This window comes from Mandrillus leucophaeus, unplaced genomic scaffold (assembly GCF_000951045.1).
Source record: "Mandrillus leucophaeus isolate KB7577 unplaced genomic scaffold, Mleu.le_1.0 Scaffold22, whole genome shotgun sequence".
In the NCBI taxonomy this organism is placed as follows: domain Eukaryota; kingdom Metazoa; phylum Chordata; class Mammalia; order Primates; family Cercopithecidae; genus Mandrillus; species Mandrillus leucophaeus.
This window is the reverse complement of record NW_012102254.1, coordinates 2,109,311-2,128,523: the sequence shown is the minus strand read 5'-3', so window position 1 is coordinate 2,128,523 and position 19,213 is coordinate 2,109,311. Positions and strand designations below refer to the sequence as shown.

The following is a 19,213-nucleotide window of genomic DNA, read 5'->3' as shown; positions in this document are numbered from 1 at the left end:
ATGGTCTTGATCTCCTGACCTCGTGATCTGCCCGCCTCAGCCTCCCAAAGTGCTGGGATTACAGGCGTGAGCCACCGCGCCCGGCCCTTTTTTTTTTTTTGGGGAGATTCTCACACTGTCACCTAGGCTGGAGTGCAGTGGCGCAATCTCAGCTCACTGCAACCTCCGCCTCCCGGGTTCAAGCAGTTCTCCTGCCTCAGCCTCCCGAGTAGCTGGGATTACAGGCGCGCACCACCGTGCCTGACTGATTTTTGTGTTTTTAGTAAAGGCAGGGTTTTGCCATGTTGGCCGCGCTGGTCTCAAATTCCTGACCTCAAGTGATCCTCCCGCCTCCACCTCCCAAAGTGCTGGGATTACAGGCATGAGCCACTCCACCGGCCCAATATCCTGATTTTTTTTTTTTCTTTTGAAACAGAGTCTTTGCTCTGTCACCCAGGCTGGAGTGCAGTGGAATGATCTCGGCTCACTGCAACCTCTGCCTCTCAGGTTCAAACAATTATGCCTCAGCCTCCTGAGTAGCTGGGACTACAGGCGCCTGCCACCACGCCCAGCTAATTTTTGTATTTTTAGTAGAGACCAAGTTTCACCATATTGGCCAGGCTGACCTTGAACTCCTGACCTCATGATCTGCCCACCTTGGCCTTCCAAAGTGCTGGGATTACAGGCATGAGCTACCATGCTTGGCCCAGTATCTTGATTTTTAGCATGCAGACATTTTGTCTGATTTTGAACTTTATTTATTTTATTTTTTATTTTTATTTATTTATTTTTTTAAGATGGAGTTTCACTCTTGTTGCCCATGCTGGAGTGCACTGGCACGATCTTGGCCCACCGCAACCTCCGCCTCCTGGGTTCAAGTGATTCTCCTGCCTTAGCCTCCTGAGTAGCTAGGATCACAGGCATGTGCCACTACACTGGCTAATTTTTTTTTTTTTTTTTTTTGAGACAAAGTCTCGCTCTGTTGCCCAGGCTGGAGTACAGTGGTACGGTCTGGGCTTACTGCAACCTCAGCCTCCCAGGTTCAAGCGATTCTTCTGCCTCAGTCTCCTGAGTAGCTGGGACTACAGGTGCGTGCCGTCACACCTGGCTAGTTTTTTGCATTTTTAGTAGAGACAGGGTTTCTTCGTATTAGCCAGGATGGTCTCGATCTCCCAACCTCATGATCTACCTGCCTTGAACTCCCAAAGTGCTGGGATTATAGGTGTGAGCCACCCTTTCCCGGCCTAATTTTGTATTTTTAGTAGAGACGGGGTTTCTCCATGTTGGTCAGGCTAGTCTTGAACTTCTGACCTCAGGTGAACCACTGGCCTCCCAAAGTGCTGTGATTACAGGCCTGCACTACCGTGCCCGGCCTTGATTTTGAGCTTTAAATAAGTGGAATGATATGATACATATTCTTTTTTCCTGGCTTCTCTCTCTTCATATTATGTTGGTGAGATCACCTCTGTTGATGATGAGAGGTAGGGATCGAGTTTCTTTTTTTCTTTTTTCATATGGATATCTAATTGACCCAGCACTTTTTATTGAAATAATTATTTCCCAACCCTGACATATTTTTTAAATACTGTTTTATTTTCTGATTATAAAATCAAGACACATGTCAAGCATGGTGATATGTATTTGTAGTCCCAGCTACTTGGGAGGCTGAGGCAGGAGGATCACTTGAGCTCAGGAGTTTTAGAACAGCCTGGGTAACATAGTGAGACTCCCATCTCTAAAAAATTTTTTTTTAAAATTAAGACACATTAAAAAGCCTTGACAATCCTGAGCATTGGTAAAGTTGTGGAGGGTGGAGCCATCCTGGGGAGCCATTTGGAAGTACCTAATAAATATGAATATATGTACACCTGTGAACAAGCCATTCTGCCCCTTGGTCTACAGCATAGAGCAGCTTTTCTCCAGGTGTTGTCTGGGGAATCCCTGGGGGGCAACGTGAGACTTTCAGTGGGTCTGTGAGGTAAGGTATATTTTTTTCTCTCCAAATAGCTTATAAGTGGAGTTCTGGAGACTATGTGGTATCTGATATCTTTGGGGAACAGCTTCAACACAACATCCTGGTGACCTTGCACATGTCCACATAGGCCATGCAGGCAAGTTTTGAACCACAGTTTTTGTTTGTTTTTTCCTTTTGAGATGGAGTTTTGCTCTATTGCCCAGGTTGGAGTGCTGTGGCGTGGTCTCGGCTCACTGCAACCTCCGCCTCCTAGGTTCAAGTGATTCTCCTGCCTCAGCCTCCCAAGTAGCTGGGATTACAGGCACCTGCCACCACGCCCAGCTGATTTTTCTTTAGTACAGACGGGGTTTCACTATGTAAGCCAGGCTGGTCTTGAACCCTGACCTCAGGTGATCCACCCACCTCAGCCTCTCAAAGAGCTGGGATTATAGGCGTAAACCACCATGTCCAGCTTGAACCACAGTTAATCTGAATCTTGGCAGAATTCCCTGTGGTCTTTCCTGGGACATGAGAGCCTAGAAGCTTGTGAGGAGGTGCTCCCCTAGGCCACTTCCAACTTGCCTCCCTGTATCTCCTGGGAGGGTTCTGGTGAGATATGTGGCTTTCTGCCTCGGCCCTTTAGGGTTTAGTTGTATACTCTAAAACCACTTAACCACCCGGGCATGGTGGCTCATGCTTATAATCCCAGTACTTTAGGAGGCCGAGGTGGGTGGATTACCTGAGATCAGGAGTTCGAAACCAGCCTTGCCAACATGGCGAAACCCCGTCTCTACTAAAAATACAAAAATAAGCCTGGCATGGTGGTACATGCCTGTAATCCCAGCTATTCGGGAGGCTGAGGCAGAAGAATTGCTTGAACCTGGGAGGCAGAGGTTGCAGTGAGCCGAGATTGTGCCACTGCCCTCCAGCCTGGGAGACAGAGCAAGACTCTGTCTCAAAAAAAAAAATTAATTAATTAATTAATTAGACAAAAATGGCCAGGCACGATGGCTTATGCCTGTAATCCTAGCACTTTGGGAGGCCAAGGGGGGGGGCGGATCATTTGAGGTCAGGAGTTCGAGACCAGCCTGGCCCACATGGTGGAACCCCATCTCTGCTAAAAATACAAAAATTAGCTGGGCATGGTGTCACGTGCCTTTAGTCCCAGCTACTCGAAAGACTGAGGCAGGAGAATCGTTTGAACCCGGGAGGTGGAGGTTGCAGTGAGCAGAGATCGTGCCATTCCACTCCAGGCTGGGTGACAGAACGAGATACCGTCTCAAAAATAAATAAATAAATAAAATAAAAATAAAACCACTTGACCATCACAAACACTTAAAACCAATAGTAAGTGCAAAACTATGCCTACTGGTGCATGTATATTCCCTGATCTCTCTATTGTTTTCACTCCAGGTCTCAGCTGCTTTAAGGAATAAAAACCTCCCTGGGGGCCTGCCTCCTCTGCATTGCCCTACATTCCCTAAACTCCCAGCTGAGGAGATAGGTGGTCTCCTGGCAGCTGGAGTGCCTATGTAAAACTGTGTTTTTGCAAAAAAAAAAAAAAAAAGCACTTGATAGAGTTTGGACAAAACTTGCAGTGCAGAGGAAAAAAGTCAAGGTAACTATGTGGTTTGGGTGGATTCATTGTGTGTGAGAATGTATAATTGGTATTAACAGTGTATTACATCTTTGAACCTTAAATGCTCATAAAATGTTAGAGAAAATTGCTTTGGTGTCCAATGCTTTCACTGTATAAATGATGTTCTGTTAATTGGCAAGCCAGAAATGTCTACTTTCTGTGTTAACAGCAGTCAGCATGCGTGACTGGTAAACCCCAACAAAACTCAGAGGACTGCTTGCCAGTTAAAGTTTCTTGAAACAACATGGGTGGATTCACAAAGCTAATCTCTCCAGCAGTCAGACAAGAACAATTGCTGCCTCTTACAAAGTAAGAGCTCTATGTTCCCAGTACTAACACTGCTGCTGCGTGCCAAACTTGTAACTCCTGTTGAAAGCAGGCCCATTTATCTTCTAGTGAAAAACAGGCCACACTACACAGGACTCTGGCCCCACCTGCATCTGCAGAGATCTTTGACCCCCACCCCCTCCAGGCTAACGGCTATACTTTTCTTACCAGGTTTTTTCTTTATTCAGGTTTTAAAGTGTTTCAGTCCATTCAGCTGACTCTGGCCCCACTGTGGCCCTTGAAATCAATCTGTTATGTTTTATTTGATGGACATTTCACAGACCCAAGTAACTGATCCTGCCGAATGTATTGTGAAAATAGATGCTTTCAGTATGAATGATATTTATCCCGACTTTAAGGGATGCTCCCAATGGGGAAAGGCCATAGTTAGGACAGTGGCAGTGGGACAAGTACACAACTGGGAGCCCACCAGGCCACATGATGGCAGTAAAGCAGCATAGAATACAAGGCTGGGCGGGTCGGGGGACACTACCCACGAAAAAGCGGGGGGAGGCGGAAGTGCTGAAGGAAACCCGACACCCTGTGTGGACTGCCCTCCCACTCAGCCAGTTAGTCCCAAAGAGCCTTAACATTAAGAATGTGGGTGAGGTGACTGGTAAGTATGCAGACTGGAGCCTGTGGCAAAAAGATGTAGCCTCTAAGCAATGGTCCCCTTGTGGACCTGGAGAAAGCATTTGTCTGATGCCACTACCAGGTATATCCTTTTTGAGAGGAAATTATTGGCTGGTTATTGGCTGTTAGTGGACACTGAGAAATTAACAAAGCAGCAGCAGGTGTTATTATGCCTTGACATCCATGAGAGGGTCAAAAATGAAAACACCAACAAAACGGATTTTTCCCAGAAAGGAAATAAACTAAGAGTGTGGCAGGAAGAGCGTCAGACAAAACCTCACACTGAGTTGAGGAAGGAAAGGGCTTTATTCGGCCAGAGTGTTGGCAGACTTATGTCTTAAAAAACCGAGCTCCCAGAGTGAGCAATTCCTGTCCCTTTTAAGGGTTCACAACTCTAAGGGGGTCCACATGAGAGGGTCGTGATCGATTGAGCAGCAGCGGGTACATGACGGGGTGATGGGGGAGGTGGGGGGGGGGGTGGATGGGGCAGTGCTGCATGCACCAGTAATCAGAATGTAACAGAACAGGACAGGGATTTTCATGATGCTTTTCCATACAATGTCTAAATCTATAGATAACACAAGCAGTTAGGTCAGGGGTTGATTTTTAACTATCAGGCCCAGGGCGTGGCGCCAGGCTGTCTGCCTTTGGATTTCATTTCTGCCTTTTAGTTTTTACTTCTTTTTTCTTTGGAGGCAGAAATTGGGCATAAGACAATACGATGGGTGGTATCCTCCCTTAAGAGTTTAACACGTGCAGGAAAAAGTGGCTAGTCACCTCCTAGATATGGCTGTCTCAAATGTGGGGGTCTGTGCCAGAGCTTCTTGGGGGCTTTGGTATACCACTGTTTCTGAAAATGCCTGGGCCTGATTCAGGGACACATCCGCTCTGTTAAAGGCTGATGGGGTGCACTGGGCCATTGCAGCTGTTCAGCCTCAAGGAAATCTGGTTTTTTTTTTTTTTTTGAGACGATGTTTCGCTCTTCTTGCCTAGGCTGGAGTGCAATGGCATGATCTCGGCTCACAGCAACCTCTGCCTCCCGAGTTCAAGCAATTCCCCTGCCTCAGCCTCCCGAGTAGCTGGGATTACAGGCATGAACCACCACACCTGGCTAATTTTGTATTTTTAGTAGAGACGGGATTTCACCATGTTGGTCAGGCTGGTCTTGAACTCCTGATGTCAGGTGATCCACCCGCCTCGACCTCCCAAAGTACTGGGATTACAAGTGTGAGATCCCGCGCCTGGCTGGAAATCTGTTTTCAACTGCAATGGAAAAGGGGAGAAAGAGTGAGAGAGAAAGCAGAGCTCTGGGTTGTGGTGTTTGCTCTGGAAAATATCTCCTACAATTCATCTTGTTAACATTTTCACTGACTAGTGGGCAGTAGCCGATGGACTGGCAATGTGGTCTGGTGCCTGGCAGTGGGGCAACTTGATGATTTAGTCTCAAAGACTGAAGTCTTTGTAGGGATGAACATTATGGCAGCAGACTGCACTGGACCCACAGCCCCGTTCATGACTCCTGTGGCTGCCCATGAAAAACGACCATTCAAAGATGAACATCAATGGAATCTACAAGTTAATCAGACCTGTGCTGGCCAAGTAAGGACCATGGCCACGTGGACATACCAGCACACAAGGCATGGTAATCCATCTGCAACTCAGGACTGCACCCCCAAATTAGACCTAGTGATTCCAGCACGGGAGGCCAAGGAAGTCTGGCAAGTGTGCCTGACTGCCAGCTACACAGTTGGGTGACAAAGGGAACTCCAGGGTGCATAACCAGGGGTGCTATCCCTGTCTGCACAGTAGTCATGGGCCAGACTATTCGAGGACTCTTAGATGGACTATGTTATATATTTAGATTCCCTGAACACATCTAATCAACAATGGTTCTACCTTTACAGTAAAAAGTACCCTGGAGGCCGGGAGCTGTGGCTAACACCTGTAATCCCAGCCCTTTGGGAGGCCAACGTGGGTGGAACACCTGAAGTCAGGAGTTTGAGACCAGCCTGACCAACATGGCAAAACCCCATCTCTACTAAAAATACAAAAATCAGCTGGGTACAGTGGTGGGTGCCTGTAGTCCCAGTTACTCGGGAGGCGAAGGCAGGAGAATCGCTTGAATCCAGGAGACAGAGGTTGCAGTGAGCCAAGATCGCACCACTGCACTCCAGCCTGGGTGACAGAGTGAGACTGTCTCAAAAAAACAAAACAAAACAAAACAAAACGCAAAACTCTCCATAGTGGTGATAAAAAGTTGCATTGCCTGACTTCTTGCTGGCCTTTTGAGGTGAGGGTATGTGCAGTCATCAAGCTCTTGCTGGGTCAGGATTAATATTTGATGACCATAAAGATTTTTTTTTTTTTTGAGACATAAGTTTGCTCTTGTCACCCAGGTTGGAGTGCAGTGGCTCAATCTTGGCTCACTGCAACCTCCTTCTCCTGGGTTCAAGCGATTCTCCTGCCTCAGCCCCTCTCGAATAGCTGGGATTACAGGCACCCGCCACCACGCCCGGCTAATTTTTATATTTTTGCAGAGACAAAGTTTCACCATGTTGGCCAGGCTGGTCTCGAACTCCTGACCTCAGGTGATCCACCCGCCTTGGCCTCCCAAAGTGCTGGGATTACAGGCGTGAGCCAGCGTGCCCAGCCTCCGTATGAGGGTTTTGATTAGGTATGTGGCTTTCTGCTCTGGCTCCCCAGGGTACAGCTGTAGGCTATAAAGTTGCTCAATTGCAGTCTAGAATTGGCTCCTCAGCAACAGACTGTCCTATCATTTGTGACGCAGTCATCTGGTCCCTTTTGTTTTGGTGTCACTTAGTATAAAGGCCGCAAGGAGTTCACGCCTTTGGCACTTTTCCTTTTGCTGTCTATATGAGTAATAAAATGTTAAAATTGAAGAAAGGTTCACTGTTACTTAACCCATCAAATCTGTCAGGAGTTTGCTTCGTCCTCCTGCTATGACAACAGCTTAACAGCTATTACAACAGATTGGATGCAGAAGCAGATGGAAAATTCAGCTTATGTATTTATTTATTTATTTTGATGGAGTTTTAGCTCCTGTTGCCCGGGCTGAAATGCAATGGCACAATCTTGCTCACTGCAACCTCCGCCTCCCAGGTTCAAGCGATTCTCCTGCCTCAGCCTTCTGAGTGGCTGGGATTACAGGCACACACCACCATGCCCGGCTAATTTTTCTGTGCTTTTAGTAGAGATGAGGTTTCACCATGTTGGCCAGGCTGGTCTCAAACTCCTGACCTCAGATGATCCACCTGCCTCAGCCTCCCAAAGTGCTGAGATTACAGGCGTGAGCCACTGCACCCTGCCAGCTTCTTCTATTGAGTATTAAAGAATTTTGCAAAAATGTAAAATAATGCCTCTTTTGTTACTAAATTTTTTAAAGGAAAACATTCTCATAAAAATATTTATGTTAACAAGTAATGGGTTTATTAGTTTTTAAAATGAATATATACATATATGAAATTTCTGCATTGAAATATCTAGTTTGGTAAATAGTGATGAATTTAGCTCACACAAACAAAAGTATAACCACCCAATGGGTCCACCTTCCCTGCTGCCTAGACAGAGCCAATTTATCAAAGACAAGGAAATTGCAATGGAGAAAGAGTAATTCAAGCAGAGCCGGCTGTGCGGAAGACCAGAGTTTTATTATTACTCAAATCAGTCTCCCCCAAAACTCAGAGATCAAAATTTTTAAGGATAATTTGGTGGGAAGTTGGGGGCGGGCAGTGAATGGGGGTGCTGATTGGTTGGCTTGTGGATGAAATCATAAGGAGTTGAAGCTGTTCTCTTACGATGAGTCAGTTCCTAGGTGGTGGCCGCAGAACTGGTTGGCAGGTCCAGATGGGGTCATTCAGTTGTCAGAAATGCAAAAATCTGAAAAGACATCTCAAAAGGCCAATCTTAGGTTCACAATAGTGATGTTATCTTCAAGAGTAATTGGGGGCTGGGCGTGGTGGTGGCTCACACCTGGAATCCTACTACTTTGGGAGGCCAAGGTGGGAGGATCACCTGAGGTCAGGAGTTCAAGACCAGCCCAACCAACATGGAGAAACCCCGTCCCTCCTAAAAATACAAAATTAGCCGGGCGTGGTGGTGCATGCCTGTAATCCCAGCTACTTGGGAGGCTGAGGCAGGAGAATTGCTTGAACTCAGGAGGAGGAGGTTGCAGTGAGCCGAGATAGCGCCATTGCACTCCAGTCTGGGCAATAAGAGTGAAATGCCATCTCAAAAAAGCAAAAAAACAAACAAAAAACAAATCCAAAAATATTAGCTGGGTATGGTGGTGCGTGCCTGTAATCCCAGCTCCTCAGGAGGCTGAGGCAGGAGAATCGCTTTGTAGCAGGATGAGCAGCAGAGAAAACTCCTCAGACACCGAGTTAAAGAAGGAAGGGGTTTATTCGGCCGGAGGCATCGGCAAGACTTCGGTCTCAAGAGCCGAGCTCCCTGAGTGAGCAATTCCTGTCCATTTTAAGGGCTCACAACTCTAAGGGGGTGCATGTGAGAGGGTCGTGATTGATTGAGCAAGCAGGGGGTACGTGACTGGAGGCTGCATGCACCAGTAATTAGATTGGAACAAAACAAGATAGGAATTTTCACAGTGCATTTCTATACAATGTCTGTAATCTATAGATAACAGAACCAATTAGGTCAGGGGTCGATCTTTAACTACCAGGCCCAGGGTGTGGCACCCGGCTGTCTGCCTGTGGATTTCATTTCTGCTTTTTAGTTTTTACTTCTTCTTTCTTTGGAGGCAGAAATTGGGCATAAGACAATATGAGGGGTGGTCTTCTCCCTTAGCCTGAACCCAGGAGAGGGAGGTTGCAGTGAGCCGAGATCGCGCCACTGCACTCTAGCCTGGGCGAGAGTGAGACTCCGTCTCCCTTCCCCTAAAAATAAAAATTGGGGAAGTTGTGCTTCTTAGGGCCTCTGGAATAATGGCTGGTAATATTTAGAATTCCAGCCCCTCTCATCCTAATTTGGTGGCTGGTGGCCTTTCATTCATTTTACAAGAACAGTTTAGCCCTTGGGAAGGGCTATTATTTAAACTATAAATTGAATTTCTTTCCAAGGCTAGTTCGGCCTATGCCCAGGAGTGGACAAAGACAGGTTAGAGGTTGAAAGGAAGATGAGGTGGGTTAGGTCTGATATCTTCTACTGTCATTGATAAGGCTCTGATGACTGGAGGAACACCAGGGTCCTTGGTCTCTGATAGAATTAACAACACAGACACACGTGGAGTGGTTTCAAGGAGCGAAAAGTTTAATAGGCAAGAAAGAAGGAAGGAAGAGGAAAACAGCTCCTCTGTAGAGACAGAGGGAGCGGAGATTCGAACAAAGAGAAAAGCACCGTGTGCGGAAAAGTGGCTGCTTATCTTGGGATGCTGGAGGAGGTGGTGTCTGGTTTCCATAGGGCTCAGGGGATTAGTTTGATCAGATGTGTCATTTACGTGGCAGCCAAAAACCTGGCCCTCCCACCCTAGCTTTTTAATATGCAAATGTAGAGCGCCATGAAGTTCTACTCACGTGGGAATATGTGGGGGGTGGCCATGTTGCCAGGCATCTGTCAGGGCAAAGAAGAGGAGGGCGGGAATCGCCAGGTTTGGGTGCACCCAGTTTCTAATGGCCTGAGTTTGCATAGCAAAGCTTGCCATCCGGCTCTAGGATCCCAGGTTTTCCTGCTAGACAAGAAACCTTTCTGGAGCTGCTTTAAAAGAAACAAAAGCCGGGCGCGGTGGCTCACGCCTGTAATCCCAGCACTGTGGGAGGCCGAGGCGGGTGGATCACGAGGTCAGGAAATCGAGACCATCCTGGCTAACACGGTGAAACTCCGTCTCTACTAAAAATACAAAAAATTAACCGGGCGTGTTGGCGGGCGCTTGTAGTCCCAGCTACTCGGGAGGCTGAGGCAGGAGAATGGCTTGAACCTGGGAGGTGGAGGTTGCAGTGAGCCGAGATCGTGCCACTGCACTCCGGTCTGGGAGACACAGCGAGACTCCGTCTCAAAAAAAAAAAAAAAAAAAAAAAGAAACAAAAACTTCCCAAGGCCCCCTTTTCTTCTCTATCTGCCTAAAATAATTTCTTAATAACTCCTATAACATCCGAATTTCCTTAGTTATAATGTTGCAAAGGCTGTTTCAAAAGCTCTTTGGGGGTCTTCAGTAATTTTTAAGAGTCTAAAAGGATTTCAACAACAAAACTTTTGGGAACCACTGTCCTAGAGAAGGTCTCCATGGATACGCATAAGTCTGTCCAATTGGAGTCCTGGTCTATTTCTTTCTTTCTTTTTTTTTTTTTTGAGATGGAGTCTTGCTCTGTCGCCCAGGCTGGAGTGCAGTGGCACACGGTCTCTGCTCACTGCGAGCTCCGCCTCCCGGGTTCACGCTATTCTCCTGCCTCAGCCTCCCAAGTAGCTGGGACTACAGGCGCCCGCCACCTCGCCCGGCTAGTTTTTTGTATCTTTTTTAGTATAGACAGGGTTTCACCATGTTAGCCAGGATGGTCTCGATCTCCTGACCTCTTGATCCGCCCGCCTTGGCCTCCCAAAGTGCTGGGATTACAGGCTTGAGCCACCGCGCCCGGCCCGTCCTGGTCTATTTCTACATTAGACACCACATAGCAATGAACACACAATGAACAGGTCAACACGTGTCATTATAGAAGTGTGCAAAAGAGCTAGTAGCAGGCGTTCTTACGGTGTAAGTGTATTTATATAATGTTTACAACCATGGAAAACAACACTATATTTTGCTTATGGGTACCTGTGGTAAACACAACCCCAAATATCGCGCCTGAGAGGGACCTAGAGGGTCAAAGTGCGCCTCAGCATTTTCTCTCGCCCTGCACAGGTCGCATTCCACCCCGAGAACTACGCTTCCCGGCAGGCTGCGCGCCGCGCGGTGACGCACTTCCTTCAGTTGTGCTTCTTTCTTCTGGCGCCGCCAGTGTCCCGCGGTGCGCGTTCGAATCCGTTTCAGACACGGTGCTGCTACTTTGTTTGGTCCGTGCGTGCGCGCGCAGATGTGGGCCCCGCGGGAACAGCTTCTGGGCTCGGCTACTGAAGGTGAGTCCAGGCAGCGAGACCGCCTCCCCCACCCCGTGCTCCAGCCGCAGGCGCCGCGCAGGCGTCGGCCGTATCCGCGAGAGTTGCACGCGGGGTGCGAGCTGTGTGAGGCGCTGACTACCCCTACGGCGGCTCTTACTCCCCTGGAGGGCCAGGTTCCTCCCCAGGTGTCCCATACAGTCTCCACGGTGCTCACTCCACGACTCCGCCGGGCCTTCTGCACTTGTGCACTCCGGCAGTCATTGGCCATTTATGGTTGTTGAGCATTTGAGATGTGCAGAGTCTGCCGGGCGCGGTGGCTCAAGCCTGTAATCCCAGCACTTTGGGAGGCCGAGACGGGCGGATCACTAGGTCAGGAGATCGAGACCATCCTGGCGAACACGGTGAAACCCCGTCTCTACTAAAAAATAAGAAAAACTAGCCGGGCGAGGTGGCGGGCGCCTGTAGTCCCAGCTACTCAGGAGGCTGAGGCAGGAGAATGGCGTAAACCCGGGCGGCGGAGCTTGCAGTGAGCCGAGATCGCGCCACTGCACTCCAGCCTGGGCGACAGAGCCAGACTCCGTCTCTAAAAAAAAAAAAAAAAAAAAAAAAGATGTGTAGAGTGCAACTGAAGAACAGCATTTTATATTATTATATCATTTATTTTGAGACAGAGTCTTGTTCAGTCGCCCAGGCTGGAGTGCAGTGGCGCGATCTCTGTTCACTGCAACCTCCGTCTCCTGGGTTCAAGCAATTCTCTGCCTCAGCCTCCCGAGTAGCTGGGATCACAGGCGCCCTCCACCACGCCTGGCTAAGTTTTTGTATTTTTAGTAGAGACGGGGTTTCACCATGTTGGCCAGGCTGGTTTTGAACTCCTGGCCTCGTGATCCGGCCGCCTCGCCCGACCAAAGTGCTGGGATTACAGGTGTGAGCCACCGTGCCCGGTGTATATTGTATTTTTATATTTTTTGAGTCCGTCTGTAATGCAGTGGCGGGATCTCGGCTCACTGCAGCCTCTGCTTCCCAGGCTCAAGTGATTCTCGTGCCTCAGCTTCCGAAGTAGCTGGAATTACAGGGGGCGCCTCACCACCCTGGCTGTTGTATTTTTAGTAGAGAGGGGATTTCGCCATGTTTGCCAGGCTGGTCTCGAACTCCTGGCCTCAAGCAATCCATCTGCGTTGGCCTCCCACAGTGTTGGGATTACAGGTGTTAGCCCCCCCACCCGGCCCAAAACACTTTTTTTTTTTTTTTTTGGTAGACAGAGTCTCGCTTTGTAGGCCAGGCTGGAGTGCAGTGGGCGATCTCCGCTCACTGCAACCTTTCTCCCCCAGGTTGCAGCGATTCTTCTGCCTCAACCTCCCAAGTGGCTGGAATTACAGGCACATGCCACCACGCCCAGCTATTTTTTTGTAATTTTAGTAGAAACTGGGTTTCACCATGTTGGCCAGGCTGATCTCAAACTCCTAACCCCGGATAATCCACCCGCCTCGGCCTTCCAAAGTGTTGGGATTACTGGTGTGAGCTACTGCACCCAGCCCCAAATGACTTCCAACAGGAGCAGTCTAGAACAGGGCTGGGCAAACTTTTTGTGTTTGGTTTTTTTTAATAAACAGTGTCTCCCTATGTTGCCAAGGCTGGTCTCCCAACTCCTGAGCTCAAGGGATCCTCCCGCCTCGGTCTCCCAAAGTGCTAGGATTACAGGCGTGAGCCACTGCACCTGGTCTCGCAAATGTTTTCTTTTAAAGGCCAGGTGGTAAATATTTCAGGCTTTGTAGGCCACACAGCTAGTGGTCTGCTGGTGTGTGAAAGCAAAGACTATAGGTAAACGAATGAGCATTGCTGTGTTCCAATAAAACTTTCTCTATGGACATTGAAATTTGAACTTTGGCTGAGTGCAGTGGCTCACGCCTGTAATCCCAGCACTTTGGGATGCCGAGGCGGATGGATCCCTTGAGCCCAGGAGTTCAAGACCAGCCTGGTCAACATGGCAACACCCCATCTCTACTTAAAAAAAAAACAATTAGCTGGGTGTGGTGCCATACACCTGTAATCCCACCTACTCTGAGGCTGAGGCGCAAGAATTGTTTGAACCTTGGAGGCAGATGTTTCAATGAGCCGAGATCGTGTCACTGCACTCCAGCTTGGGTAGCAGAATGAGGCTGTGTCTAAAAAAAAAAAAAAAAAGAACATTGAATTTCATGTATACTTTTCATTATGAAATATTCTTTTTGATTTTTTTTTTTCCAGCTATTTAAAAATATAAAAACTGACCCAGCGTGGTGGCTTACACCTGTAATCGCAGCACTTTGGGAAGCTGAGGCTAGGATCACTTGAGCTTAGAAGTTTGAGACCAGCCTGGGCAACATAGTGAGACATCATCTTTATGTTAAAAATTTTTTTTTTCTTAAGTAAAGACTATTCTTAGCCCTTGGGTGGTATAACAACAGGTGACAGGCTGGATTTGGCCTGTGTGTAGTTTGCCAAGCCATCGTCCAGCATGTAGCTGTTTGTCCTGTGTGGGAGCCCTTGTGCCTCTTTCCATCCACTCTTTGAGGGTGGTGGGCTTTGTCTCTGCCTACTGTGCCAAGACCAGTTCAATTGGATAGCAAAACTAAAGAAAGTAAAGATGGTGGGCCGGATTGCAGTGACTCACGTTTGTAATCACAGCACTTTGGGAGGCTGAGGCGGGTGGATCATCTGAGGTCAGGGGTTCGAGACCAGCCTGGCCAACATGGTGAAACTCTGTCTCTACTAAAAATACAAAAATTAACCGGGCTTGGTGGTGTGCGCTTGTAATCCTAGCAACTCAGAAGGCTGAGGCAGGAGAATTCAACCCAGGAGGTGGAGGTGGAGGTGGAGGTTGCAGTGAGCTGAGATCGTGCCACTGTACGCCTGGGCACCAAGAGCAGAAGTCTGTCTCAAAAAAAAAAAAAAGAAAGTAAAGACAGTAACACTAAGTTGAACTTTAGAAGGAGAATAACTTTTCCCTCTTGTGAGTGGCAAAGAAGGTGATTTGTGGTCACAGAGCTAGAAAGGTTCTTTGACTTCCCTAAGTGCTTTGCAGATGTGTCCAACATGGGCGGAGGCACCTGCTCCTGAGGTCCTGGAGTGTGCCTGTCATTCAACAGCTGTTCCCTTCTTGGAGGACTTCTTTGCCTCCCTGAATGATTTGCCTGTGAGTGGTCTTATGCTGGGGAGAGGCACCTAAGGAGTAAGGGCAGAGCCGGGACTCGAGGTAGGATCCCTTAGTTCAGCTGTATGAGGTTATTCTGTGTCCCTCAGTTTTTTCCCGCCTGCTCAGTGGACTCAGAACCATCTGTCCCTCTGGAAGGGCGAGGCTTAGATGGTCTTTTTTGCTGAAAACTCTAAGGATTTGCCTCCTTGCCTTGTGCTTTGCTCAGATATAGCCACTGGGAGTGGCCAAATCATGGTACTCAGTTTTTCTACTTCTAAAACTTTAGAACTTGAAATAGTAAGATTGCTTTTTTTTTCCTCCTGACTTTAGTGAGGAAAACAGTAACTTGGAAAATTACCCAAGACAGTTATCAAACAAGATTATAATTTTATGTATTTTTAAAATTTTAAAATGCTGCTCCATTTACACAAAGATGTGCAGTTCTGGATAGATACATAGTGTAGGCACATATTATGGGGCCAGGATGATGGTTTTCTAGGGCATGCAAGAGGAGAAATTGTATATATGTCTTTATTAAATCACTTGACACATTCTCATCAGCTTAGTACAAAAGCCAGAGTTGTTGTTGGGGTCTATTTAGAGTGTTTTTTCAGGGGTGATGATTTCAGCAGGGGTGATGTCATTATCACATTTAGGGCTTTTTTTCCTTGCAAACCCAAGGACAAGGCTACCCCTTAGCCTAATTCCCCATAGTAACTGCACTATTATTCTCTGGGGAGCTCAAAAATAGATGAGACAAATTATAAGCTGCTTTTTTTTTCCCTTTGAGATGGAGTTTTTCACTCTCGTTGCCCAGGCTGGAGTGCAGCGGCACGATCTCAGCCCACTGCAACCTCCTCCTCGTGGGTTCAAGTGATCCTCCTGCCTCAGCCTCCTAAGTAGCTGGGATTACAGGCGTGCGCCACCACACCTGGCTAATTTTTGCGTTTTTAGTAGAGATGGGGTTTCACCATGTTGGCCAGGCTGGTCTCAAACTACTTACCGCCCGCCTTGGCCTCCCGAAGTGCTGGAATTACAGGCATGAGGCACCGTGCAGATATATCTTGTAAACACATATGCCTTATCAGTATGTTCCTGTCTTTCACACTGGAATAAAGAGTGTCAAGGAGGAAGCTTCAGTCTGCTGCTAAGACCCTCCTCCCCCTGAGAGACACTCCCTTCCCCAGACTCTGTCCCTTCTACAAAGGCACAGGTCACAGGTTAGAAATACCACATCGCAGTTCCTTTTCTGAACTTTCAGAATCAGTGACATTCAAGGATCAGGAAAACATTCTTCTTTCCCGTCAGCAAAGATATGGCAGGGAAGGCTGGGTGCGGTGGCTCATGCCTGTAATCCCAGCATTTGGGAGGCCGAGGTGGGTGGATCACCTGAGGTCAGGAGTTTGAGACCAGCCTGGCCAACATGGTGAAACTCTGTCTCTACAAAAAATACAAAAAGTAGCCGGGTGTGGTGGTGCATGCCTGTAATCCCAGGGAAGTTGAGGTGGGAGGATCCCTTGAGCCCAGGAGGTGGAGGTTGTAGTGAGCAGAGATTGCGCCACTGCATTCCAGCCTGGGCAACAGTGAGACCCTGTCTCAATCAATCAATACATTCCACAATGATTATTTTTATTATTAGAGGTGTGGGTCTCATTGTCGCCCAGGCTGGTCTTGAAGCCCTGGATTCAAGTGATCCTCCCACCTCAGACTCCCAAAGTGTTGGGATTAAAGGTGTGAGCCACTGAAACCGGCCTGACACATTTTTTAAAAATACATTTTTATTAAATCACAGACTTCTCTTTCATAAACTATTTTTGAGATGGAGTTTTGCTGTTGCCCAGGCTGGAGTACGGTGGTGTGATCTCTGCTCACTGCAACCTTCGTCCCCTGGGTTCAAGTGATTCTCCTGCCACAGCTTCCTGAGTAACTGGGATTATAGGTGTGCACTACCATGCCTGGCTAATTTTTGTATTTTTAATGGAGATGGGGTTTCTTTGCCATGTTGGTTAGATTGGTCTCAAACTCCTGACCTCAAGTGGTCTGCCTACCTCGGCCTCCCAGAGTTCTGGGATTATAGGTGCGTGCCACTGTGCTCGGTCCATTTTCATAAATTAAAGAAAAAAAAATGTGTACCTGGAGTCACATAACACATGGGGGAAATGATGCCTTGTCTCAACAGTTTTGCTAATTTTTAGGGTAGAAAAATGATGAATGCTTCGAGTTTACCTTACTACATTTGATTAAGATTAGTGTTTCTGTAAAGACGTAATAGGGAAGTGGTGCAGAGCATAGAGAAGTTGACTCAAGCATAAGGCAGTAGGTGCAAGGAGCTCAGGGTCTGGGTCTGCTGAGAAGGCTCAGGTGACCACAGCCAAGGCTCAGAGGGCTCTTGGGGATCCTCATGATGGGCCTGGTAGGGCTGGCTTCTTAAAACTGCTTCTTTCTTTCCCCAGCTCTGCCTGCCAAGGATTCTGCCTGGCCTTGGGAAGGGAAGCCTAGATATCTGGTGAGTTAGACCCACCTTTCTCTTTTCTGAAATGCTGGCTCATTTCTCAGAGAATGGGCTCATCTCTCTTTCTTGGGAAGGGAGGAAGTGATTAAGTGGTTTATGCCTTGTGTTAGCCATTGTTCTAGGCATATTATAATGGTTTTTGTGTTTAATCTTTCTGTTTTTTGAACTTATACAAAAACATGACCAAGTTTAATATTAATTCAGAGTATTCTAAAATGTAATGGTAACTTTTTATAAAAACCTTGGGTTATTAAGATCCTAAAATGCACTATTAAAAGTTCCCTATGTCAACATTTGCACAAATAATTATAATACTTTAATAGTATCTAATAGTCTTATCTTGTACATTGGACCTCTTTTTCACATTTTATTATAGAAAACAAAGATGCAAAAGTGGAAAAAGAGTTAATGAACTCTTCTGTATCCTCATCCCACCTCAGCAATGATCAACTCATGGCCAATTTTATTTCATCTCCATTCCTACTGGATTAAAGAAAATCCAAGGCATCATACCATTTAATCCATAAATATTTCAGTCTTATGTTTAAATCATTAACAGCTGTAGGAGATAGGTGGTGACGTCCCCATTTGAGAGATGAGATCATCTGGCTTAGAGGGATTACATGATTTATGCACGGGGACATGCGAATGGCCAAATGGTAGAGTCAGGAATTAAATCCAGATTTCTCTGATCTCAAACCATTAATTTTCTGTGATGCCTTCTTGACTGTTTTTTTTTTGTCCTAGAAAACTACCCAGTGATAAAAGAACACATTTTCCAACTCTAGGTAATGGGGTTATGTTTTTAGATGAAGAGCCCCATAGAGTTCACCCCCTTCTTCTGCTGTTGCGTATCCCTGTCCCCCAACCCTTATGGTCTTTTCTGTACCAGAAGTTTAATTTATTGGTTTCTGGGCAGAGGACTATATGAGATTGTGGGAGCTAGCCAAATAGGGTGTTAAATTCACTGTCCTTATTCTCAAAGATCCAAGATTCTTTGGGAAATGATGCATAGAGACAGGAAATTAATGACACTGGTAATAATTATGATGAAGACAGCTAAAACTGTAAAATAGTACAGGGAAAGACTAGGTGTTAGGCTGTAGCTGTTAAAACAATGCACAGCCACAAAGAATGGCCTTAGTTTTGGATTGATAATCAAATTCATGGTATGCAATGTCCTTTAACCCTGCATTAAATTCATGTAGCTTCATGAAGGGATAGAGTATAGGAGACATAGCAGCCACACCATTCTTCTCAGGAGGTTTTGTACTGGTCTCTGGGGCAGCTTCCAGGCCATAGGGGCCAAGCTTGATTGATACAGATGAGGGTGACTTGGGAGCAAATTACTTCATTATCAGGGAAGCAACTGCCTTTATTTTCCTGTATTCCCTCCTCTGCCCCAACCTTTTTTCTTTTCCCCTTTTTTTTTTTTTTTGAGGTGGAGTTTCGCTCTTGTCGCCCAGGCTGGAGTGCAATGGTGCAATCTCGGCTCACTGCAACCTCTACCTCCTGAGTTCAAGCAATTCTCCTGCCTCAGGATCCAGAGTAGCTGGGATTACAGGCACGCGGCACCACACCCGGCTAATTTCTGTATTTTTAGTAGAAACGGGGTTTCACCGTGTTAGCCAGGCTGGTCTCGAAGTCCTGACCTCAGGTGATCTGCCCGCCTCGGCGTCCCAAAGTGCTAGGATTATAGGCATGAGCCACTGTGCCCGGCCCATCTTATGTTTTCATGCACTTCAGAGTAAGTTGCAGATCTCAATACCTTTCACCTCTAAATACTTCAGCATGCATATCATTAAGTAGAATTCAATATTGTTTCTGATTTTTTTCTGAGGTCAAATTTACATACAGCGAAATGCACAGATTTTGAATTTGCCATTTGTTGAGTTCAGCACTTCTACAGCTATTTGTTTTTTTTTTTTTTTT

The 19,213-nt window shown here is 47.0% G+C and overlaps 1 protein-coding gene across 2 annotated transcripts in view; it reads left to right on the top strand.

Annotated features, from left to right (window-relative positions):
* The first annotated feature begins 11,426 nt into the window (after positions 1-11,426).
* The window catches only part of ZNF589 (zinc finger protein 589), a 27,904-nt gene continuing 20,117 nt past the window's right edge, over positions 11,427-19,213 (top strand). For both annotated transcript variants that reach the window (XM_011981005.1, XM_011981004.1), the window contains exons 1-2: positions 11,427-11,615; positions 17,223-17,275. In XM_011981005.1, coding sequence (XP_011836395.1) covers positions 11,573-11,615; positions 17,223-17,275 — 96 coding nt within the window. In that variant the 5' untranslated portion in view covers positions 11,427-11,572. The remainder of the gene's footprint in view (positions 11,616-17,222; positions 17,276-19,213) is intronic.